Here is a 25,768-nt window from a genome sequence, read left to right on the forward strand (position 1 = left end):
TAGATGTGATGATGACTGTACCACTCTATAAATATACTAAAGTTCATTGCCCTATATACTTAAAACAGGTGGATTTTATGGTATGTAAATTATCTCAGTAGAATATATTTATAAATACAGTAAAAATTTAAATTATAGAATTAATAAATGCTTTAAAATAAAAAATTTACTAGCATCAAACTAGTCTTTCTCTCTAACTTAATCAGAGTAGTCTTTCTCTCTAACTTAATTAGACATTCAAAGGAAAATTGCAAAGGGAATTATTTCCTTGCTGCAAGATACAGTAACAAGTACCATCTAAAATAACTTCATGTGTAACAAAATGTATATATTCCACTCTTTAAATCACAGCTGCAAGATCTCAGGAAGCCACATTCAGACCTCACAGAGACCAACCTAGAGGTGAAAGGGTATTAACCAGAGAACTTGGACTTGTGGGACAGTGGCCCAATGATGTCAACACTGGGTGTCTTGGATTTTCTCCCATTGAGAAAGGAGCAGCAGTGAGTGAATTTACAGTTGGCAGTGAGATGGATAAATTGTGTTAGCTGGGGCATTTTGGAAACTGTATATATAGGAACTGGCTGGGCACAAATCAGAACGCATGTTAAGGAGAATGCGACACCATTGTATAAAAGGTGAACTCTACCCTGAGAAATGGTACGTCTTCAGGTGCTGGCAGCTAATCCCACATGGTGCATACATGTTTTGTCTGGCCAGGCTGTACTTTCCTAGGCACTTTCCTCTTCAAGACCACCCACCCCCCTTCTCCTATGGTTATAGTGACAAAAAATCATTTTGTTCCATTCAGATCCCTAGCCTTGGCCACAAATGCCTTGTGATGATGTGGGGAAGTCCTTCCATGGCAATTCAGACTAGAAACAGAGAGAATGCCAAGCCAACATCTTTCCAGAGACTAAAGACAGAACATATCAAATACCGGAGCTAAAGGAAGCCTTGTTTTTTTTTACCATGTGGTAAAAAAGGGTTTTACCAGTACCTTCCAAAAAATTCCCCTTTTTCCTGAAATTAATTTCAATTAAGTGTCAGTTCCATGTAACCAAGAGTCCTGACTGATTCCATTCACCTTTAATTCATTTTCTGCTTAAATTCTAGTCCACCAGCTCTCCCACGACCTACAAGGCTTACTTTCACCCAAAGTCGCACCTTTGCTGTAATTCGATGGTGTCAGATGATAGCACCTTCTCTCATCAAAGACTCTCTCCCCACCCCCACCATCCCATGACAAAAATTAAAGGGATTCTACTGGCAATTCTAGACAACCAAGCTGTTTTAGGATTACGGTAAAGAAGGCAGAGATCTGAACTAAGTCCAGGAAACGTAAAGATTTGTCCAGCCCCCAGAAAAACAAATGACTAAGTGGTGTTTATAGCTGTTATTATAAACCAACCTGATGTAATGTGATACAAAACTTCTGAAAGCCCAAAGAAACAAAGCAAGTTGTCAAAGGCCATGTTAAGAGCTTTTGAAAGATCTATTTTCATTGTTCATTAAACTTTGGCTTAATCACATTTGGATTAGTAGAACTTGAAGCATGGTGTCATCTTCATGAAAATTAACTACTGGAATTGCTGATAATTAACCATGGGAATGGGGACAACATAAATTCACTATTTCCTTTTTTACAACATTTTTATTTAGTAAAAACAGCTAGCTGATCAAGCTATAAAAACTGTCATCAAATCTCTAGGCCATGTGGACGAGGTCCCTACAAACCTCTCTCCAGGTAAAGGAAGTTCAACAATCTGTCTCTGGGAGAAACCAAAGTGTTCATGTATGATGCATCACATACAGATCTTAGACCATAAGTGTGAGATTATATAGATTTGACTTCACCCTGAAGCTAAAGTCTAGAACTAAAACAAACAGGGATGCTATGGAGACTGTTAAGAATTCTAATCTGCCTTTCCATATGAAAATGTTACTAAAATTGTGATAGTAGTAATGACAACAATAATGGAAAGGCAACAATAAAAATAATAAAACTATTCAACAGAAAGACATCTAGAGTCAGAACGTTACTGTGCCCTGTATAGGAGATTTGGTTTTAATATTCATTGCTCAGCGGTCCATAAAACTTGCATTTCCCTATTATTTTCCCTTACCTCTACTGTGGTTGTATAATACCACCTTAACCACAAAAGAATGCTCATTGATTCAATTACACTCAGAGCACACATAACACAGGCATGACAGCTTTTTACACATGGACATTCAGCAATGGAGGATATTAACTACAAAATATTTCATGCTTCTTACCTGATATCTGAGAGATCACACTTATTTCCAGCAATAGCCATTACAATGTTTTCTGGACCATGTTCTTTCAGTTCTTTCACCCATTTCTTCAAGGTATGAAATGAATCCTAAACCAAAAGTGTAAATCAATCATTGGAGAGACCCACCAATATAATATTTCAAGTAGAAGAACAAAGCCAACATAATTTAAAAAAGGAAAACATTTTTCAGGAGACTCACATAGTTTAACATATTATCCCTATCTTGGCTTAAATTTAATATTAGCTAATTATACTTAAATAGCCATAGAAGTTTCTTTCCTAAAACTAAACATTTTTTGAAGCTAAGAAAATCATACTGGTAATTTTCTTCTATAAACAACATTAACTTAAAATTATAGCCTGACTCAACACAAAAAAGGACCAAGTCATAGGACTAAGACAATGCCCATGCTTACTTCAGGAAAGAAAAAGAGAAAAAAATAAACACACACACTTCAGAGTCCTGTTTTCCTTTATGCCCTTGACTTAGAGCTATTCTCCAGGAAGCAAGCCAAGACAGTCAGCACAGAAATCATCAGGAATACATGGATGGTAAGTGATGGATCATTAAACTAGCAGTTCCACGCCCTGAGTCAGCACTCCAGGAGTGGAAAGAAAAATGTCAGCAAACCACTGCAGCGACATGCTGACAGATATCCTAGATCCTCATCGTGGTAACTAAAAATACGTTTATTATATTTGGGTGAACACGCTGTACATGCAGAAACATTATCCTTGGCATTTTAAGTACTGCGGTTGAAACATGAATAGAAAATAAATATTCCATAATTATAAAATGTACAGAACTTAAAAATAATTTTCCTTTCCTAAAAAGCTGATATTCTGGAGAATAGCACTAGCAGGCATAAACTTGTCTCTACAGATAGTCAATTTTAAATATGAATGATCATTGTTGCTTATTTAACTTAGCAGATAAATTTGAAATGCTTTTCTACATATAGGTGAAATAAACTCAATATATAGTATTCATTATTCCTTACCACCATACAGTGAAATCTCCTTCCAGGCTATTGTCAAGACTGGAGCAGTGAAGTCTCTGCTTTTGTCTTTCTAATGCAAAGAATCACCATAAAGGGCATCTACTTCTAAGTATAAAGGAACATTCTTACCTGTTTGGTAATATCATATACTATGACAGCTGCAGCAGATCCACGGTAGTACATGGGAGCCAGTGAATGGAACTGTTGGACAATGAATAGTTTTAAGCCAAAGTGAACATATTTTATGCAACCCCAAATTAAATCTAAAATTTTTATCTTACATTATCCTTATAGGATTCCTGAATTCCCCTAGAATTTTCCCAGGGTTCATATTAGGCAATAAAATTTCCTCCTTGACTGCACATACACTTGTGGTTGACAGACCATGAAACTCACTCTTGGGCGAAGGCCAAAACTAAATTTTATTTTAAATGTTGCTCTCCTGTGAATTTTCTTTCCTCTATTGTGCATCACTTATCCAGTATGACTAACCCAGGGCAATCTCATTAGAATTACACAGTGGTAAAAAAAGATGTTTGCCAAGGGGAGAATAACAGGAGACTAGCAGAGATCACATGACCCTGGCTGAGCCATTAAGGAGGGACACCAGAGCACGGGCACCTCGACAACCCACCCTCAGGTCTGGGCGGCTGCTGTCCCTCCGGTCACGACACATGGGGAGATAGGTGAGCTTCACTCCCAAATGTAAACAAAGCAGATTTCACTGGTCTCTAGAATCATTTATCCCTAAGCAGGATAGATAATTACTCTGATACACACAAATTTTATGTATATTTTGAAGAGTATATCTTTGAATATATTTTAACATCATGGAGGGGTTTTGAAAATCAGAAAAAGCTCAATAGAAACACAGACAAAGGATATATGTAAATAAATCACAGAGGAAGAGTTATAAGTTGCCAATAAATAATTTTAAACATGTTCAACAATGGTAAAAGAAATGAAAATAAAATCAATGATAAGGTATGTATTAATTTTTAAATATCAAAAAGATTTCTCATGTCCAGTATTGGTGTGTATTTGGGAAGGGAGGCACTCTCATACACCATGTGGGAATGTATTCTAAAACTTTAAAAAAAAGATGATCAGTGTCACTAATCATCAGGGAAATGCAAATCAAAACCACAAGAGATATCACCTCACATCTGACAGGATGGCTGTTATCCAAAAATAAGTAAATAAAAGGCAGTGAGTGCTGGTGAGGATGTGGAGAAAAGGGGAACCCTTGTGCACTATTGGTAGGAATCTAAATTGGTGCAGCTACCATGGAAAACAGTATGAAGGTTCTTCAAAAAACTAAAAATAGAACTACCATATGATCCAGCAATTCTCCTTTTGGGTATATACCCAAATGAAATGAAATCAGTACCTCAAAGAGATCTTTGCATTCCCATGTTCACTGAAGCATTATCCACAGACAAGACATGGAAACAACCTCAGTGTCCATCAATGAATGGATAAAGAAATTATACATATAGTGGAATATTCTGCAACCATTAAAATGATAGTGAGGACTTTTACTTATAAGAGAAGGTATCGTTGACATTCTGTTAAATGAAAAAATTAGCCTCAGAAGAGCATATTATTCAGGGTAAAATGTGTCTGTGTGTCAGTATAACATGTTTCTCAAAATGTTAACAGTGAGATTTTTAGTGATGTGTACACTTCCCTTATGATACTTATATACGATAAGAGCCTGTATGTTTAACTTTTTCAGTGATTTTTGTAAATAAAATGGCCTTTAAGTTTTAGAAAAGCAGCCATTTTTACTGGGGAGTGGAGGAGGGGTGAGCAAGGCAGGAAGGATGGATTCTGAAGCTTTTTCAGCAAAAAAAAAGCCATCACTCATTCATTTTTATTTTCCGCACAGTACTTATCATTGAATAAATATGCTTGCCAAATTGAAAGGAGCCTGTTTGGAAATCTGAAGCACATCACTCCTGAGCTCCCCCTTCCAAAGCACTGAAGAATCAGGCACAGCAAAGAGGTGTGGAAGGAAGGGGTCTGCTCTTTACCAGCTCAGGGCCTGTGTGCATGCCTCCGCCTTAAAGAAAAATGGCTCTGGTGCCTTTGTGGCTTCCAGAAAAGGGAATGCGTTGAATGGAACTCAGGATGAACCCAGGAGTTCCCCCTGAAGGGCCCTGGTCGCTCGCCAGGACTCACTGGAGGACAGCAAGCCATTTACCATGTGAGCCTTTCCATATCCACCAACTGCCTAACAGGGCTTGTTGTAATTGTCAGGCATCAATAAATCTATTTTTAATCCATCCTTTGGCAGTTCCCTCCACATGCAGAAAACAAAATCAGAATTCCTGCCCAAAGGGAGGAAAATGCAATGTATTTTGAAACATTCCTGCTTTGCAAAGGGTAAGGAATGCATGTAAAGTGTCCTTTTGTTCCAATTACATAAAATACCCATTCTTTTCAAAATCGCCTCCATATTAGAAAAGTCCACTTAAACGCATCAAGCAGATACAAAATTTATATCTCAAAAATCAAGATACTTGTGGACCTAGCACAGAGGAGCAAATTGTGAACATCTAAGACAGAGTTCATTTTTAGCTATAACACCATGAACTGAATCTAAAATGATCACTGGAGTACAGGTCTCATTAATTATTGAATAGATCTTTGTATATAATGCATTACTTGTTCTTTCCTTCCTCCAAATGGAATCATTTTGAAATAAATCTGTTGGTAAAACCATTTAATGACTTCATTGCTGGGGACTTGGGAGTTTTAATGAGTTAGAAGTCCACATCTCAGTTCCAAAACCCAATAATGCATTGACCAAAGGATAATATTTGTGGAGGACATAAAGGTAAATCACTTCTAACGTACAATGTGCACACTTTTCCCCGTACAAATATAAAACAAAGCAGCACAATTGGCCTCAATACTCAAAGCTACATAACTCATTTTCCGTGGGGTCAGAAATAAGACTGATGAAAAATTCACATATAAGATTCTTCTAAAAACCAAGTGCACAACCTCAGGAGGTTGACACAAGTTTTTAAAAATCTCATCTTGCAAGGCTCTTTGAAAATGAGCACAACAGAAACCAATTCAGAACCTCTTCTTCCCTAACTATCCAACAAAGCATCTAGAATACCAAATTAAAGTATTCAGATAATGCTCAGGTGACATTTAATTATTTAGAAGAAGCATAGGGATTTGTGAAAAGTCAACATGTCCCCTCAAAATAAATGGCTTGTGTAAGTCATTAGTGTGTGTGACTCTGTTTTTTAATTGCTGGCTGTGCACAGGATAAGAGGGAAGGGAATGGTCTTCAAGCTTCTCAGATTTCTCACCTTCCACAGATGGATACTAACCCTAACTCCACTTTCAGCAACCAGCAGAAGGATAAGTGGGCACAACCTTTCCGGAAAGCAACTGGACCATGTATATGGAGAGTTATGAAAATGTTTAGACGTTTTGATTCAACAATTCCACCTCCAAAATGAACAATCAGAGATGGTCACAAAGTAACCAGAATGCATTCTAGAATTATCAGTAAGGCTGAAAAATTGGAACCAACCTCAATATCTAGCCACTGAAGACAGGAAACACAAATTTGGCTTAACCATCTAATGGACAGCAATTAAACTCAAGTTTCTGAAAATATAAACAATGCCACATGAGGCAAGATGGCACAGTTAACTATTTCCCAAGTCCCTTCTGCAGAGCCCTGTGCCCTTGAAGTGGTTTTAGAAAAAAGGTTTCTTGGGAGGCAGTGTTGAAGATTCAAGATGGTGGCATGAAAGGTGAGACATAGAACTCCTCCCAAAACCACAGATAGTGTGAAAATATAGTTAATACAACTAACCCTAAAAGAGCAACAGGAATGAAGGCTGAACCAGACTGTATACAGACATCATGAACAGAGCAGACCTCATGAAACAGGGCAACATACCAAAGCCTTGATCCAGCGGGACCCAGGACCTTCCCCTACCCCAGCTCACTGGCAGGAGGAAGAGAAATGGAGCAGGGAGGGGGTGGAAGCCTGGGACTGCTTAACACCTAGCCCTGGAGATCTGCTTTGGAACACAGACCTACATTGTGTGGTGCTCTGGAGGATGGGGAGCTGGGACAGGCAGAGTGCTTGAGAGACAGACACCGGCTGTTTGTGGAGGATGAGATCCACACCCGGCCGCTCTGGGACAAGGGAAACACAGGTGGTCTGAGAGGCTTCCTAGTGACAAGAGGGCTGCTGAAGGGGCGGGGTTTGCATGGAGCTTGCTGTGTGGGAGAAGGGATAGGGGAACAAGGTTGTCTGGGTGCGTTCTGCCCAGCAGGTTGGGAACTTTGAGGAGCTTCAGGCGCTCCACCCCCTGGCTGGCTACTCAGCTCTGAGGCCCCCCACTGTGATACGCAGTCTGCTGAGCCTTTCTCCTGGCCTGACAGCACCGGCTTGCAAACCAGCAGTCACTGCACTGGCATCAGGCCAGTCAGAGGGAGGCCCAGCCTACAACAGCTAGAGATGCAAAGCACAGAGGCTTACACCTGTGTGATTGGCCCAGTGGCTATGATACTGGAGACAGGCATGGCAGACAGGAATCAGGAAAGAGATATTTCCTCCCCCCAGGCACCAGCTCCGCTCCCCTATGACCCCCAACCTCACTCTAGGGGCTGAGCAGCTCCAGAGACTGGAGCTTCTGGGCACTAGAGGGCACCACACAAAAATAAGAAATGTCAAAAGAACCTGGTTCAGACCAAAATCTCACAAACCCCAGAAAAAGGGCCAAATGAAACTGAACTCACCAATCTTCCTGAAAGAGAGATCAAAATAAAAATCATAAACATGCGTATGGAGATACAGAAAAATATTCAAGAACTCAGGAATGAATTTAAGAAGGAGATTCAATCGTTAAGAAATTCCATATCTGAAATGAAACATACAAATGTGAGATGTAAAAGCATATTAGATGTAGTAGAAGAGATGGTAAATGGAATACAAATTAGAGAAGAGGAATACAAAGAAGCTGAGGCATAGAGAGAAAAAAGAATCTCTAAGAATGAAAGAATATTGAGAGAACTGTGTGACCAATCCAAACAGAACAATATTCACATTATAGGGGTACCAGAAGAAGAAGAGAGAGAAAAAAGGGATAGAAAGTGTCATTGAGGAGTAATTGCTGAAAATTTCCCCATCTGGGGAAGGAGATAAGTCTCTCAGGCCATGGAGGTACACAGATTTCCCAACAAATGGGACCCAAGGAAGACAACATCAAGACATATAATAATTAAAATGGCAAATATCAAGGATAAAAAAAGACTTTTGAAAGCAGCTAGAGACAGAAAAATGATCACCTACAAAGGAAAACCCATCAGGCTATCATCAGATTTCTCAACAGAAACCTTACAGGCCAGAAGGGAGTGGCATGATATATTTAGTGCAATAAAGCAAAAGGGTCTTGAACCAAGAATACTCTACCTGGCAAGGTTATCATTTAAATTTGAAGGAGGGATTAAACAATTTTCAGATAAGCAAAAGCTGAGAGGATTTACCTCCCACAAACCACCTCTACAGTGAATTTTGGAGGGACTCCCATAGATGGAAGTATTCCTAAGTCTAAATAAATGTCACCCAAGAGATAGACAAAGAGTACAGAATATGATTCATAACATACAAAGAATGGAGGAGGAAGAAAAAGGAGGAAAAAAAAACAAAAAAGAATCTTTAGGTTGTGTTTGTAATAGCAAATGAAGTGAGTTAAATTACACTGTTAGATAGTAAGGGAATTATGCTTGAACCTTTGGGAAACACAAATCTAAAGACTGCAATGGCAATAAGTACATACCTATTGATAATCACCCTAAATGTAAATGGTCTGAATGCACCAATCCAAAGATGTAGAGTCACTGAATGGATAAAAAAACAAAACCCATCTATATATGCTGCCTACAACAGACTCACTTCAAACCCAAAGAAAAACACAGAATGGAATGGAAAAAGATATTTCATGCAAACAACAGAGAGAAAAAAGCAGGAGTTGCAGTACTTGTCTGAGACAAAATAGACTTCAAAACAAAGAAAGTAACAAGGGACAAAGAAGGACATTACATAAGGATAAAGGGGTCAGTCCAAAAAGAGGATATAAGTATTATAAATATCCATGTACCCAACACAGGATCAGCTACATATGTGAAACAAATACTAACAGAATTGAAGGGGGAAACAGAATGCAAATGCATTCATTTTAGGAGACTTCAACACATCACTCAATCCAAAGGACAGATCAACCAGACAGAAAATAAGCAAAGAGACAGGCACTGAACAATGTATTAGAACAGATGGACCTAACGGACATCTACAGAACACTCCATTCAAAAGCAACAGGATACACATTCTTCTCAAGTGCACATGGAACATTTTCAAGAATAGATCAGATACTAGGCCACAAAAAGAACCTCAGTAAATTCAAAAAACTGAAATTGTAGCAACCAGCTTCTCAGATCACAAAGGTATGAAACAAGAAATAAATTATACAAAGAAAATGAAAAAGCCCACAAACACATGGAGGCTTAATAACATGCTCCTAAATAATCAATGGATCAATAACCAAATAAAAAAAGATCAGGCAATATATGGGGACAAATGATAGAAATAATTGAACACTGCAAAATCTATGGGAAGCAGTGAAGGCCGTTCTAAGAGGGCCATATATTGCAATACAGGCCTACCTCAGGAAAGAAGAAAAATCCCAAATGAATAGTCTAAACTCACAATTAATGAAACTAGAAAAGGAGGAACAAATGAGGACCAAAGTCAGTAGAAGGAGGGACATAATAAAGACTAAAGCAGAAATAAATAAAATTGAGAAGGATAAAACAACAGAAAGAATCAATGAAAGCAGGAGTGGTTCTTCAAGAAAATAAACAAAATAGATAAACCCCTAGCCAGACTTATCAAGTAAAAAAGAGAGTCTACACACATAAACAGAATCAGAAATGAGAAAGGAAAAATCACTATGGATACCACAGAAACACAAAGCGTCATGAAAAAATACTGTGAAAAATTATATGCTATCAAAGTGGATAACCTAGAAGAAATGGACAACTTCCTAGAAAAATACAACCTTCCAAGGCTGACCAAGAAGAAACAGAAAATCTGAATAGACCAATCACCAGCAAAGAAATTGAATTGGTAATCAAAAAACTACCTAAGAACCAAACACCTGGACCCAGACGGTTTCACTGCTGAATGTTATGAAACATTTACTGAAGACCTAATAGCCATCCTCCTTAAAGTTTTCCAAAAAGTAGAAGAGGAGGAAATACTTCCAAACTCATTCTACAAGGCCAAAATCAGTCTAATACCAAAACCAGGCAAAGACCCCACAAAAGAAGAAAATTACAGACCAATACCCCTGATGAACATAGATGTAAACATACTCAACAAAATACTGGCAAACTGAATTCAAAAATACATCAAAAAGATCGTTCATCATGATCAAGTGGGATTCATCCCAGGGATGAAAGGATGGTACAACATTCAAAAATCCATCAACATCATCCATTACATTGACAAAAAGAAGGACAAAAACCACATGATCATCTCCATCGATGCTGACAAAGCATTCGACAAAATTCAACACCCACTCATGATAAAAACTCTCAACAATATGGGTATAGAGGGCAAGTATATCAACATAATAAAGACCATATATGATAAACCCACAGCTAACATCATATTTAACAGCAAGAAGCTGAAAGCCTTTCCTTTAAGATCAGGAACAAGATAAGGATGCCCACTCTCCCCATTTTATTCAACATAGTTCTGGAGGTCCTCACCACAGCTATTAGACAACACAAAGAACTAAAGGGCATCCAGATTGGTAAGGAAGAGATTAAACTGTCACTGTTTGCAAATGACATGATACTGTACATAACAAACCCTAAAGAATCCACTCCAAACTACTAGATCTAATATCTGAATTCAGTAAAGTTGCCAGACACAAAATTAATACCTGGAAATGTGTTGCATTCCTATACAGTAATGATGAACTAGCAGAAAGAGAAATCAGGAAAACAATTCCATTCACAGTTGTGTCAAAAAGAATAAAATACCTAGGAATAAACCTAACCAAGGAAGTGAAAGACATACTCTGAAAACTACAGGACACTCATGAGAGAAATTAAAGAAGATACCAATAAATGGAAACACATCCTGTGCTCATGGATAGGAAGAATATTGTCAAAATGGCCATTCTGCCTAAAGCAATCTACAGATTCAATGCAATCCCCATCAAAATACCATTATTGAAGAACAGCATTCTTCAATGAACTAGAGCAAATAGTTCTAAAATTCATATGGAATGACAAAAGACCCCGAATAGCCAAAGCAATCCTGAGAAGGAAGAATAAAGTGGGGGGCATTAGGCTCCCTGACTTTAAGCTCTACTACAAAGCCACAGTAATCAAGACAGTTTGGTACTGGCACAAGAACAAACCCATAGACCAATGGAACAGACTAGAGAGCCCAGATATAAACCCAAGCATATATGGTCAATTAATATACAATTAAAGAGCCATGAATATACAACGGAGAAAGGACAGCCTCTTCAACAGCTATTGTTGGCAAAACTGGACAGCTACATGTGAGAGAATGAAACTGTATTATTGTCTAACCCCATACACAAATGGAAACTCAGAATGGATCAAAGATCTGAATGTAAATCATGAAACCATAAAACTCTTAGAAAAAAGCATAGGCAAAACTCTCTTGGACATAAACATGAGTAACTTCTTTATGAATATATCTCTCCGGGCAAGGGAAACAAAAGCAAAAATGAACAAGTGGGACTATATCAAACTAAAAAGCTTCTGTACAGCAAAGGACACCATCAGTAGAACAAAAAGATATCCTACAGTATGGGAGAATATATTCATAAATGACATATCAGATAAGGGCTTGACATCCCAATTATACAAAGGGCTCATGCACCTCAACAAACAAAAAGCAAATAAGCCAATTAAAAAATAAGGAGAGAAGCTGAAGAGACACTTCTCCAAAGAAGAAATTCAGATGGCCAACAGGCACATGAAAAGATGCTCTACATCGCTAATCATCAGAGAAATGCAAATTAAAACCACAATGAGATATCACGTCATACCAGTAAGGATGGCCAACATCCAAAAGACAAACAACAACAAATGTTGGTGAGGATGTGGAGAAAGGAGAACCCTCCTACACTGTTGGTGGGAATGTAAATTAGTTCAACCATTGTGGAAAGCAGTATGGAGGTTCCTCAAAAAACTCAAAATAAGAAATACCATTTGACCCAGGAATTTCACTCCTAGGAATTTACCCTAAGAATGCAGCAGCCCAGTTTGAGAAAGACATATGCACCCCTATGTTTTTCACAGCACTATTTACAATAGCCAAGAAATGGAAGCAACCTAAGTGTCCATCAGTAGATGAATGGATAAAGAAGATGTGGTACATATACACAATGGAATACTATTCAGCCATAAGAAGAAAACGAATCCTACCATTTGCAACAACATGGATGGAGCTAGAGGGTATTATGCTCAGTGAAATAAACCAGGCAATGAAAAAGAAGTATCAAATGATTTCACTCATCTGTGGAGTACAAGAACAAAGAAAAAACTGAAGGAACAAAAACAGCATCAGACTCACAGAACCCAAGAATGGACTAACAGTTACCAAAGGGAAAGGGACTGGGGAAGATGGATGGGAACGGAGGGATAAGGGGGATAAAGGGGTATTATGATTAGCACACATAATGTAGTGTGGGAGATATGGGGAAGGCAGTATAACACAGAGAAGATAAGTGATGATTCTATAGCATCATACTATGCTGATGGACAGTGACTGTAATGGGGTATGTGGGGGGGACTTGATAATAGGGGGAGTCTAGTAACCAGAATGTTGCTCATGTAATTGTACATTAATAATACTAAAAATAAAAAAAGGTTTCTTGGCCAAATAAATTCAAAGGACATTGCATATAATAATAATTTCCTAGAGGCTTACAAAGTATTATTAGCACACTGAAGGCTCTGAAAATTTCTATAGTACAGAAACCTACTTATTTTAGTTGCAGAATTCCCAAATATTTTTTCCATATTTTCAAGCTGTATTTATTAATATTTAGGGACCTAGTATGCTCAGAACTCACCTTAGGACCATGAAGAGCTCTAGACTCAATAAAGTCTGGAAAGCTGAGCCTGGCTCTGTTCTGGTTTTTGTATTTTATATTCTGTGGGGTCGGTGGTGATGGCTAAGGTCTTTCCAGCTCTGTGATGACACAGAGTAAGACACTCAAGGCCTAGGTAAGACAGGCTCTGGATGGAACCTCCTTCCCTTGCCCTGTTCTTGATTCTTCTGAGTTCCCTACTTGCAGCACAAACTTCCTCTTCCTATCATGTGTGTGTTTGCAAATGTGTGCGTGCATGTGTGCGTGTGCTCGCACGCACTAGCACACCACTCAGCATGCAGTGGAAAGTATTACTCCAGGAACTCTCCTAATTCTTCAGACCACCCAGTCTGCTTCAGGCAAAAATTCTTTAAATGCAGGTTTGTGGCATCTTAAATTTCATAGCAGCAAAAATTCTGCAAGTCAAGAATGAGCAGTGGTAGCAACTACATGAAGTTTCCAAACAAGGACTGGCTCCAGCTGGGCTCTGCCTCTCCTGGTAGAATTATCCAAGCCAGAATGCTCTGGCATCGGCCCCAGGAACTTGCAGGGATTGGTTATGTATTACGATTTTCACAGAACGCTCTGTCCCTGATGAGTTGCTTCAGTGCAGACCAATGCTGGTCTGTCTCAGGTGCCAGCACACAGTGAGAAATTCTCACCCTCCCACAGAACCCCTGTATGGACTGTCAAGAGCAGAAGCCAAAACATATCCAGAGGCCCATTTGGATTCAAACAAAGAGAGGCAAGTGGTAGAGGAAAATTCTTGACATTCCAAACATTCTCAGCTGGCAAAAACTGAATGGAAAAACCATTACTGAATGTTCTTTCTGTATCATTCAGAAGAATGTTTCTGATTTTTACACAGACCCTTTCTCTCTGCAGAAAAGCAGAGGGCCTATTTAACATGCCTACTCAGAGAGCCTAAAACCCAATAGCATGTAAAGTTGAATAGAAAAGGGGCTAGAAGAGTATATCAAATTATTAACAATGGTTGTTTCTCAATAATGTCACTGTGGGCAGACCACCATTTGTTTCAATCTTTCTGAATTATTTTTTGAAAATGCTTAACAGCATACATTACTTCTGCAATGAGAAGGGATCTTTTTTCCCCTTCCATTTTTCTTTTTTTCTTTTAATGTGCCAGTCTAAGTCAAAGAGCTTCCTTCAGCATTCAGGGTTGAAGCAAAAATACCAGGAGGAAGCTGACTCCTTTCTGACAAGGTGCAAACCTTCTTTAGCAGAAAATTATACCACACAAACCACAGAAGAGATGTTGGAAGGAGGGCATGGGTAAGTGTTTTTTACAAGATATGGTAATGAACTGGCATATGCTGATCCCTAAAATAATGCATAAACAGAAGTCACAATTTGCAAACACCGCAGAAACACACATCCCCACCCGGGGAAATACCACACTGCCGGGAACCTGAGCTCTAATTCCCTCTCTGGGGAGGCCCAACCCTGCCAGGCAGCCACCAGGAACCGCCTGCCCACAGCTGTGACAGGCCCATGTAGGAAGGGATCAGAATCACATAAAAACACTTGCCAGCATGTGCTTTCATTCACCCCCAGCACGTCAGGTGCTCAGGCATCTGTGCTGGGTTCCCTGGGTGCCTCCAGCCAGTGTGCAGCCTCGGCCACTCCACCTCCTTTCCTGAGCCAGGTCACCTTCCCTTGACTGGTTGTTTCCATCAGAGCATTTAGATATTGCACTCCCAATTCCATCATTTTTCTACTAACTAGCCACAGAGCAGACAGAAGGATCCTCTGTTTAATCACTGGATTATGATACTTACATACATATATCATCAAATCTATTTTTAACTTTTTATTATGGAAATCTTCAAACATATGCACAAGAAAAACACATGGTAGAGTACACTTCTGGGTTCCCACCCCCTGGCCTCAGGACCAGCCCTCACACAGGCCCCCTAGTGTGTTCCAACCCCCCCCACACACCCCCACTGCAGTCTTCTGAAGCAAACACTTAATGTCATATTATGTTAACTGTAAAGGAGAGTAATTTTTTTTCTTCTAACTTAAGTCAAATTGTGCTACTTTCTTGTTCAAAATCCTTGTAGCTTACTAAGTACAAAATCTCAACCCTGTACAGAGGTGTCTTAGGCTCTAGTAGCTCGGGCACTAGGTCTCTCTCGCTCCAGCACCTGGCCTCCTCGCTGCTCCCTAACCATGCAGCCATCCGGAGCCGCCAGGCCTTCCCATGCACCTTCCCCCCACCTGGGACCCTCCTTCACTAGACATCCATAAGGCTCTCCCTTACCTCATTCACACCCTTTCTCAACTGCCACCTCATCCAAGAACCCTTCCCTGACCCCCTATCATGGCCACAAATACTTAATGACTGAACACATGTGACGAATCAATAACCCTGTAAGGGCAGGTGCAGATGGGATTGTTCCTATTTCACAGATGAGAAAATGGGCTCCGAATTGTTACATATATTGGCAACCACAGACACACAGCTTTTACATGGTGGACCTAGACCTTCAATGCAGTTCTTCTGACTCACAATTCCATGCTCTTTGCACGCCGTTGCTTCTCTGAAATGAAACCTTGCTTGAGATATAAGATACAGGGTTACTCTAAATGTATTCATTCACTCAGCAAGTATCTACTGAACACTTGACACATGACGGTACGGAACACAGGAGTTGCCAGAGAGAATAACAGCCCCACTGATGTCCACATCCTAATCCCTAGAGCCCGTGAACATGTACACGCCAAGGGGGGATTAAGACTGTGGATGGGATAAGGTTCCTCACCAGTGGACCTTGAGATGGGAAGGTTACTCTGGATTGTTCAGGGGGCCCCAGTGCCATTACTAGGATGACAGAGGCAAGAGCGTCCAATCCGCGGAAGCTATGTAGCTGGCTTTGAAGATGGAGGAAGGGGTCACAAACTAAGGAACGAGGGCATCTCTGGAAAAGGTCAGGAAAGGGATTCTGCCCTCCAGCAAGGAATGCAGCCTGCCTTCACTTTGGTTTTGGTCTGGTGAGACCCATTTTAGACTTCTGACTTTCAGGACTGTGACAGTGAACTTGGGTTGTTTTGAGCTACTAACTGGGGGGTAATGTGTCGCAGAAGCCATAGGAAACAAATAGAAAGAAGGCAAACAAGATGCCTGCCCTCAAAGAGTACACTGCTGCGGGAAGGGGGAATCAGGCCACCCTCAGGGGCCGCTGTGGGCGTCAGTGCCTCTCAAGAGCGAGGTCGGTGCTCTGAGCACACTTCAGCTGTTTCCACTAGACAGGCCCTTCAGTGCCTTGGACACACCCTTCTGTTATTAAATGGAGGCCCTGTACATAATTTCCTCATCAAGAATGACCTTCATGGGCTTCACAGGCCCTTTGGTCTGTATTTTAACCAGACTTAGGAAATTAGCTGCACAGACGATCAAGAGAGAGGAGAGGAGAGCAACGGGACAGGAGGAAACTCAGTCACGTAAAGTGCTTCTTCAACTCCGATTAAATGCAGCCCAGCACTCCAAACACCTGTAACCCTTACCCTCTCAGAACGGTAGAAGGGAAACTGGCCTTAATCCAAGAGGCAGAGACAATGCATCATAGTTAGAAGTTACTTAGGGGTCCCCGACCAAAACGCACAGCAGGCAGGTGCTGCTGCATCCCCTGTGAAGAATCTCCATCATGAGGAGTCACCATCCCTCCCAGAGCACACCTGTTCCCAAGAAGCATGCTGCAGGCAGGCCTGGAGGCCCACAGAGTGGGGAGGTGCGTGGGGGCAAAGGACCGTGGGAAGGTTGTGACCGAGAGAATGTACAGGGGCTCTGGGCTGGGGCTGCTCTCAGGCAGCAGAAGCTGAGCCTTGCTTTTTAAGATTAATTCACAGCCAGACTTTCCTCTCTGCTGCTCCTGCCTGCCCACTTCCAATTCCCTTCCCGTCACTGCCAGCTTGGCCTTTACTCACTGAGGGCAGAAATGTTCAGTGTTTCCCTGAGGACTCAGTAAATCTATTTTAATATATGCACATGTCCTTCCTCTTTCTCTCCAGTTGGTGGCATTAGGACATGCACGAGGGCAACTCTGCATCCTAAAGTACTAATTTCCTAAATGACACCAAGACCCAAACAAAATAACTCTGGGAACCAGGTCTGCCAGCAATAGTGGCCCTAGCTTTGCTTTTGCACACATGGCTGCCATTAGAGACCCCTCCTCATATACACTGTCACCCTCACCCTCTGTAGTTTCTGTCACCAGTTTTTAAATATCATGGAGTCTCCTCAGCTGTACCACTTAAAACTCATGCTGATTCCTGAGGGCATCTTCTAAAAGGAGATGGGGTGGCACAGACCCATCAGCAGCTATTTATCGCATTTTTAATAGCAATATTGGATCTGCATTCTGCTGATCTGGCTCCTTACCACACATCTTCATTCAGTTTTCCTTTTGGGGGAGTGTGGGGAGCGGGGGTCAGTGGAGACAGGGACTATTTCCCTTATCAGGATCTAAATTTGCACTAATTAAAAGCACTGTTTCTTTTTAAAGGCAGGGAGCAAAACCATGTATTTACTCTACCCTCTCCCACTAAAGGGAAATTCCTATGGAAACAGTTCTCCAGTGGGCTTGGGGGAAGGTATAATTCCCCTCCAATGGGGGTAGGAGCAGTTTCTGAGTATCTGCTATTTGTTGGTGGTGTTTAGAGAAGCGGGGCCTGTATTTCCAGTGGCTGCAGGCTCCACAAAAAGCAGAGGAGAAAACAAAGAACAGCTCATTCTGAGCTTGAAAGAGACCCCATTCTTCAAGGACTTCCAAAGGTCAAAACTTCCTCTGTCTTCAGCAACAGTCTATGAAAAGTGAACCACTGTCTAGACCATAGACTCCAGGGTCCTGAAGAAAGAAGGAAAGAGAGCAAAAAAGTTTCTTTGATGTTTGCCCAGCGTGAATTTGACCTTTGATATAGGCCAACTCCTGTTCCCTTCCTTCTCAAGGACCATGCACCCAAGCTCTTAGACCACAGCTTTGCTTGGTTACATTTGAGTGCTCTTAGCACACATTCTCCAGTCAGCTAACCTTCCAGATCATGGTGAATGGGTAAACACTTGCAAAATTAGGACTAAGTAGGTGACCCAGCAGTATGACTAAACAGCACAGGGTGCACAAATTTCATGACTGCCTCCATTAAACTGTCAGCTCCTGGGGGCATAGGCTTAACTTCTCCTTATTCTGGCACCCAGGGCTCAAAGAAAACTCCTGACATAAGGAACAAGTAAAGTTTAAACAAACCTGGGTGATGCAAGTATAGATGTTTATTTTATTACTACGTGGAATGTTTGAAATATATCACAATTGAAAAAAAGGTTTGTGTACTCACTAGGAAACTGTAAGCCATTTGAATCAATGGGTTTCAGAGTATTATCACATTATCTTTAGCAGTATGTGTATTAAGGTAATAATGTCTGGTTCTGGGTTAGATAATTTTGCTGAAAAAATGAAATCAGCTGTAAATAATACTATTTTGAAGATAGGTTCCTTCTTTTAAAAACATAATTTTGTTAAATATCATAAGTTTAAAGTCTAATAATGGCTTGGTAAATTCTAAGTGATGACTTCACAACTATAACATTGTTTATATAGTTCCCTGGGAACACATTTTAACATTTAAGAGATTTTAATACTTTATTCAGAATTTTTTCTTTAGGTACCATTCTGAGGTCAAGGCTGCATTTCCAATATATGAGTAATCTCCAAAGAGACGTTCTGCTTATCACTTGTAATTTAAAGGTTTTTAAAGAGTACATAACCTCAAATTCATCTGCAGATTCAGCACAATCCCTATTCTAGCTGGATGTTTTTGTAAAATGTACACGCTGATCCCAAAATTCAAATGGAATGCAAGGGACCCAGAACAGCCAAAATAATCTTGAAAAAAAAGAACAAAGAGGGTTCATATATCCCAATTTCAAACGTTACCACTACAAAGCTACAGCAATCAAGGTATTATGGAACTGGCATGTGGATAAAAATTTAGAACAGAGGAATAGAACTGAGAGTCCAGAATTAAACCCTCAACTGATTTTCAACAAAGATGCCAAGACAACTAATTGGGCAAAGAATAATCCTTTCAACAAACCATGTTGGGACAACTGATTTTGTATGATATCAACACATAAAGAATGACGTTGAATCCTTCCCTTACAAGAATCACAAAAATTAAAGGTAAGACTAAAACTATAAAGTTCTTTGAAGAACATATAGGAGTAAATCTTTGTGGCCTTGAATTAGACACGTGTTGGTGAGGATGTTGAGCAATTGGAATCTCATATATTGCTGGTAGAAATATAAAATGGTGCAGCCAATTTAGAAAACAGTTTGGTGGGTCCTCAAATGCTAAACACAGATCATATGACCCATCAATTTCACCCTAGATATGTACACCTAAGAGATTAAACATCAACAAAAAAACTAAATCTGTACAAAATCTTTTACATGCAAGTCCATAGCACCATTATTCATAAGAGCCAAAAAGAAGAAACAACCCAAATGTCCATACAGTGATGAAAGGGTAAATAAAATGTGGTACATCCATACAATCGAATATTAGCCATAAACAGTAAGGAGGCACAGACCCATGTTACAATACAGATGAATATTGATAACGTTGTGCTAAATAAAGGAAGTCGGTCACAAAAGACCACAGACTGTCTGATTCCACTTTCATGTAATGTCCAGATTAGGCAAATCTAGAGGCAGAACGCAGTCTAGGCTGAGTCCTTGGGGAGAAAATGGGGAGCTGCTTTTGCTTTCTCCTGTTCTCTTTTTTTCCTCAAGGAGTTATTCATTCAAGTCAATCTATTCAACTTCAGAAGTGTTAGTAAGTAGTAGAGAGTTTTTATTCTAATAAAATAACCATGTGGGGTTTGTGACTGTGGTTCACTTGAAACCCAAATTTTATAAACACAATCATTACAACACAGGCAGTAGGAAAGACAAGCGGCTATGACAGACACCAGCCAAAGCAAAACAAAAGAATAAGGTGACAATAACATTTTTCCATGTTAGATTCTTGGAATAACGTTGCTCTGATGGGTCAGACCAAGAGAATGAAGGCTGAAATTCTTCCCAGATACTGACATTTTAATGGAGTCATCCTATGGACTGTGACTGTTTTAAAGCAGAAACAATGATTTGGAAGCGCACATCTAGAAAGACATGAAATTTGCGTTTCCTATTGATGGGACATTTTTAATAGCAGTGAGGACATTCCAGTCCCCAGTTTAAGAAGAAAAACAAAGAAGGAAATGAAAAGGAAACTCAATGGAAAAGAATAACAAGTGGACCCATTAGAGCAGAAATCTCATCTTCCATCACAAATCCTGACCAACGGGAAACAGGAGGACGGAGCTGAGTAGATAAATTCCTTTCTCCCCTCTAGAGACCACTCCAAGCTCCTGCATACATCCTCCCAGAGGTGTCTGCTGACGTACTGCTGCGTTCTCCCAGCTGGGCATGAAGCAGAAACTAGCACAACTCGCCTGAAGAGGACGGGATACAAACTGCCACAAACCCACCTGACGCTCCAACATGGGCACTCCAACGGCACCCCCTCAACACCCCTCTCAGAAGCGACACAATGATCTTGGAAAGTTAAGCTTCTAACAAAATGGATTCAACAGTCGGTTGGAAAATGGTTAAGTTTCTTAAAGCTCTCTTTTTTACAAGAGGCACTCTATGGATTAACATTTGCAATCAAAAAGAATCAAAAGATGTCCATCCGATCTAGCTGAATGAAAAGCACAATTAAGACAGCATATCAAGAATGAATATTCTGTTATACACAGAGGGAAGAGGAGAGGATCCTTTTACATTCCAGTGCTTCAATAAAAAAATTTTTTAACAGTGGAAATACCTTGGTGGCAGGATTTCTGGATCATTTTACTCTCAAATTTATGGATTTTATGTGATTTTTCTAGCAGAACAGAACTATAAAGCTCAGGACTCAGACTGCTGGATTCAACTTTCAGCTTTATGTTTTATTGGCTGTGTGATCTTGAGCAAGTGACCCAACCTCTCTGTGCCTTGGTGGCTTCACCCATAAATGGCAATAAAAATAGGCCCTTCCTCAGAGTGCTGTGAGAGAACCCAATGCATAGCATGCTGAAGGCACTCAGAACAATGCATGCATGGAACAGAGCAAGCTCTCATAAAACATGTCAGTGGTACTGTGAATCCTAAGCCAGCTCTTTGTAAAAGCGAGTTACTGTGCTCATTAAAAGCACTGCAAAAGCAACTACTTCATGGCCAAATGTAAAAAGGGGAAGGAGGAAACCTCTCTGCCTAAGTTTAAATAACAATTAAAAACAAAAACCGAGCAGACCTGTGCACTACATACATACCTATGTAGTATGTAAGGAAGAGATACTGTAAGTATGTAGAGAAGATATGTAAAGAAGAGGTCCCTAAGTAGACACTTTTTCCCTGGACCCATCACCTCATCTCGGGAGTCAGCATGCACAGCTGCCTCACAGTTAGAGGTGCTCCTGGCAATGGCTTCATGCGTGCAAGTCTGTGCTTTTGATTGAACATCAAGATAGAAGACATTCTAATGAGGTTGGCATTTGTTGGCCAAAGATTTGTCCTATTTAAAAAAGAAAAGGAATCTTTAAAATGCCTTAACCTACAAACCCTGGAACATTCATTTTAAAAGGGGATTTATATAAAATGAAAATTATATAAGCACATACTTGATTTGTTAGGGGATGATAATGAAAATTATGGATTACCCTGGACCCTGGATTTTTTTCCCTTGAGAGAGAGAGACAACAAACAGGATCAGTAAGTGAAATGAACTGTATATCAGAAAGTGATAAGAGCTATGGAGAAAAATGATGTGAGAGTAGAGAGGAAAAAGAGGACGTGCTGATACTTAAATAGGTGGGTAGAGAAAGTGACATGTGAGCTTGAATCAGACAAGGGAAGTTCAATCCTTCTTTCATCTTTGATGACAGTTGTGAGCAGACTGAAGTTCTTGGTTAAGACAAGATGCCGGTGATCCCTGTGCATCATTTACCCTGGCCACCCCTTTCAATGTTGGTAACACATACTCTAGTTATCATACAAATATCCTGTTATAGACACAGTCTGTGTTGGTATTATTTCACTTTTAAAATCTAAAGACACAGTTCTTGAATAATCTTCTCAATAAATATTTTCAGCAAATAAAAAGCATTATCAGTAAGAGAGAAGTCATCAGCTGTTTCTGGTAACCCAACGTCCACTCCCCCATATTCTAGCTGAGAACCCAGATTTTCCTCGGGGAACTAAGCCTACTGGACTTCCAGCCATTGTGGCTCAGGTGGGGCAGAAGCAGCCCTACCTCTGGGGGAAAGTGTATCACTTGGCCCTACAGTACGAGCACCAAATACTCCTTGAACACTAGAGAGCATGACATTCAGGCATGTAACATGAGACCCAAACCAGGCCAATGAGAACCACAGGCACTGAGATGTGAGGTGGGCCTCATGATAAAGAATGCTCTTCTTCGCGAGGTGGCTAAAGGGAGACTGTGGTCCTGGAGTTGCTTCTGGGGCCATCTGGATCATCTTGGGAAAAGGAAGGAAGTGGGCTGCCTAAAAATGAAGCCAATCTAAAGGTCAGCAAGCAAAGAGAAAGGAATAGAGATGGGTGCATTTGATAATACATTTGGAGGACTTGAACTCAGCCCTGCCTTAAGATAGCCACCCCTTTACATATTTCACATAGTGGAAGAGTATATTACCTTCATTGCTTAAATCATTGCAAGCTGGATTTCTGTCACTTGCAACCAATAAGAGTCTCACCAAATACAAAGAAACTTTCAGCAACAGATCTCAGTGTTTTCCCCCAGAAAGCCAACTGCAGCGTACACTTACCCGTTCCTGGCCAGCAGTGTCCCAGATGAGGAACTTATGAAGTTCATTTCCACAAGGTACAGTTTTGGTCATAAAAGATGCCCTGAAAAAGAGAATCAGCATCTCCACATTACCAATTGCCCTTTCAACCTTCACAAAGACTCCTGCTTCAAAGAAGTTCATGTTATACCTCAGCAGGACTCCACAACTCCTTCCTGGGGGGCCACTAACAGGGAAGGTTGTGAGGGGCCTGTCACCCAAAAGACAATATGCTGCATTCTCTCTTAGTACAACTGGAGGAAACTTTTTTAAGGAGACAAAAAAATCCAAAAATGCATTCCAAACACTGTTTCCAAAACGCATTGTTCTAATATAACATGTTCAATTGTTCTAAATAATATGCCCCCAAATCTCAGGAAAGAAAATACAGTTTAAAAAACTTCTTATTATGACAATTAAGAGTGGCAAGGGAAGCTAGTATTTGGGCATTTTACTATTAGGACTTGCAATGGCACAGATACAAATTGCCTGACATACTTGGGCTACGAATACAACACTAGTAGCAACTGACAGGGCACTCACTCTGTCTAATCCCCATCCTGCCTGCACACATGTCGGGATAAGGGCTGGTGCTTAACACATATTTCTGTTTTCTCCATTAAAAAAAGAAGAATTTGAAATTCTCAGTGGATAATGAAACACTTGGTATTTCATTTTTTGTATATTTCCTCTTAATAAGCTTTCTCTTTGTGCTCATGAAAGATATAAAAATCCAATACAAGTAATGCTTGTACCCTTGACTTTTTTTCCCTGTGAGATAAAGCTTCCCATTCATTAAAATACAGCAAGGTAGTGGGACAACTAGCCATGACAGCCTCCTGACATCACAACTGGCCTGAAGGGTTCAAATAAGTTCATGTCATGAAAAGCAAACAAAACAAAAGGCAAGATTGTTCTAGAATCTAGATTAAGAGAAGAAAGAGATAAAACAACCAAGGCACTATTTGAACTGGATATGGGATTAGGAGGACAACAGCTTTAAAAGACATTTTGAAGACAATTGGAGAAATTTAAATTTAGGCTAAATAGCAGACATCATTGAATCAAAATTAATTTTCACGGTATGATAATGGTGGCCTCATCATGGTTCTATAGTTAGGAGATGCACACTCAGTGTTTAGGGAGGGGTAAAGTGTCCAGATGTGTTCCCTCACTTAAACACAGCCCAGCCGGCCCACCCACCCAGTAGGGTCCAGCCCTCACCTGTTCAATTTCTACTACTTCTCCCCAAGACTAAGAGGCAAACTACTGAAGCCCCAGGTGGAAAAGTGTATGTCCCATCAGTTTCTTCACTCCCACACCACAGACATACACACCCCAAAGGTTAATAGGGAGTTCTAACACTCAGTCTACAATTGTACTAAATGGAAACTCTAAAAAATTTTTCTAAGTGATGGAGCCCAATATTATCAAAACCAGACCTGTCTCATTTATTTTTTAGACTGAGAAGAAGGGTAAACTTTCAGTTTATTTTTTCTTCTTTTCAAAGTTGTTTTCAAAAATATTTATTTTGAATTAAGTTGTTGGGAAAACATACTTTTTAAAAAAATTAAAGTATCATTACTATACAATCTTAGGTTGGTTGCAAATGTACATCACAATGGTTCAACAGTCCCCGTGATCAACTTACACTGTGATTGTGAATTACTTTGCCCTTTTATCTCCCTCCCTCTCCCCACCACCCAGGCCCCAACCACTTCCCCTTGGTAACCACCAGTCACTTCTCAGTGTCTCTGAGTCTAATGCTGTTTTGTTCCTTCTGTTTTGCTTTATTTTTATATTCCACAAATAAACGAAATCACATGATATTAAAGTGCTTAAAATATGTGTCCCAGACTACTGATAAAAGTGAATACCTTCCAAAAATGGAAATATCTTTATTATTTTTCCCATTATAAAAACAATATATATATACTTTACAAAAAAAAGAAATTCAAAAAATGAGGAAGGAAATGGAAATCAGTTGTAACTTCACCTCCTAGCCCTGGTCACTGCTTGTTGGTTTGGGTCCTTCCAAATTATTTTTACACAACTTTTATCTCCAAAAATGATCATACTCTGCATAATTTTTGTTTTTCCTCCACTTCATATACTACAGACATCTTTCCATTTTTATAAATACAGGTCAACATTATCTGAAATGACTGAATATTAAACACGATGTTATGGATTTATTCACTACCCCATTGATAGACATTTTGGTCACCTATTTTTCACCATTATGACAAGGATTAAACGAATACCTTTGTACTTAAACCATTGTGTCCTTGTACAACTATTTCCTTAAACTTATTCTTAGATGTAGACATGTTCCCTAATCACTACATTTGCCAAACTGTGGGCTATACCAACCTA

At 39.9% G+C, this 25,768-nt stretch overlaps 1 protein-coding gene across 2 annotated transcripts in view; it reads right to left on the reverse strand.

Annotated features, from left to right (window-relative positions):
- The window catches only part of RAB31 (RAB31, member RAS oncogene family), a 131,349-nt gene that overhangs the window by 51,142 nt on the left and 54,439 nt on the right, over positions 1-25,768 (reverse strand). For both annotated transcript variants that reach the window (XM_037001106.2, XM_037001107.2), the window contains exons 3-5: positions 23,375-23,456; positions 3,431-3,502; positions 2,281-2,387 (exon numbers count right to left, since the gene is read on the reverse strand). In XM_037001106.2, coding sequence (XP_036857001.1) covers positions 2,281-2,387; positions 3,431-3,502; positions 23,375-23,456 — 261 coding nt within the window. The remainder of the gene's footprint in view (positions 1-2,280; positions 2,388-3,430; positions 3,503-23,374; positions 23,457-25,768) is intronic.

The sequence above is a fragment of the Manis javanica genome, chromosome 9 (genome assembly GCF_040802235.1).
Source record: "Manis javanica isolate MJ-LG chromosome 9, MJ_LKY, whole genome shotgun sequence".
Taxonomy (NCBI): Eukaryota; Metazoa; Chordata; class Mammalia; order Pholidota; family Manidae; genus Manis; species Manis javanica.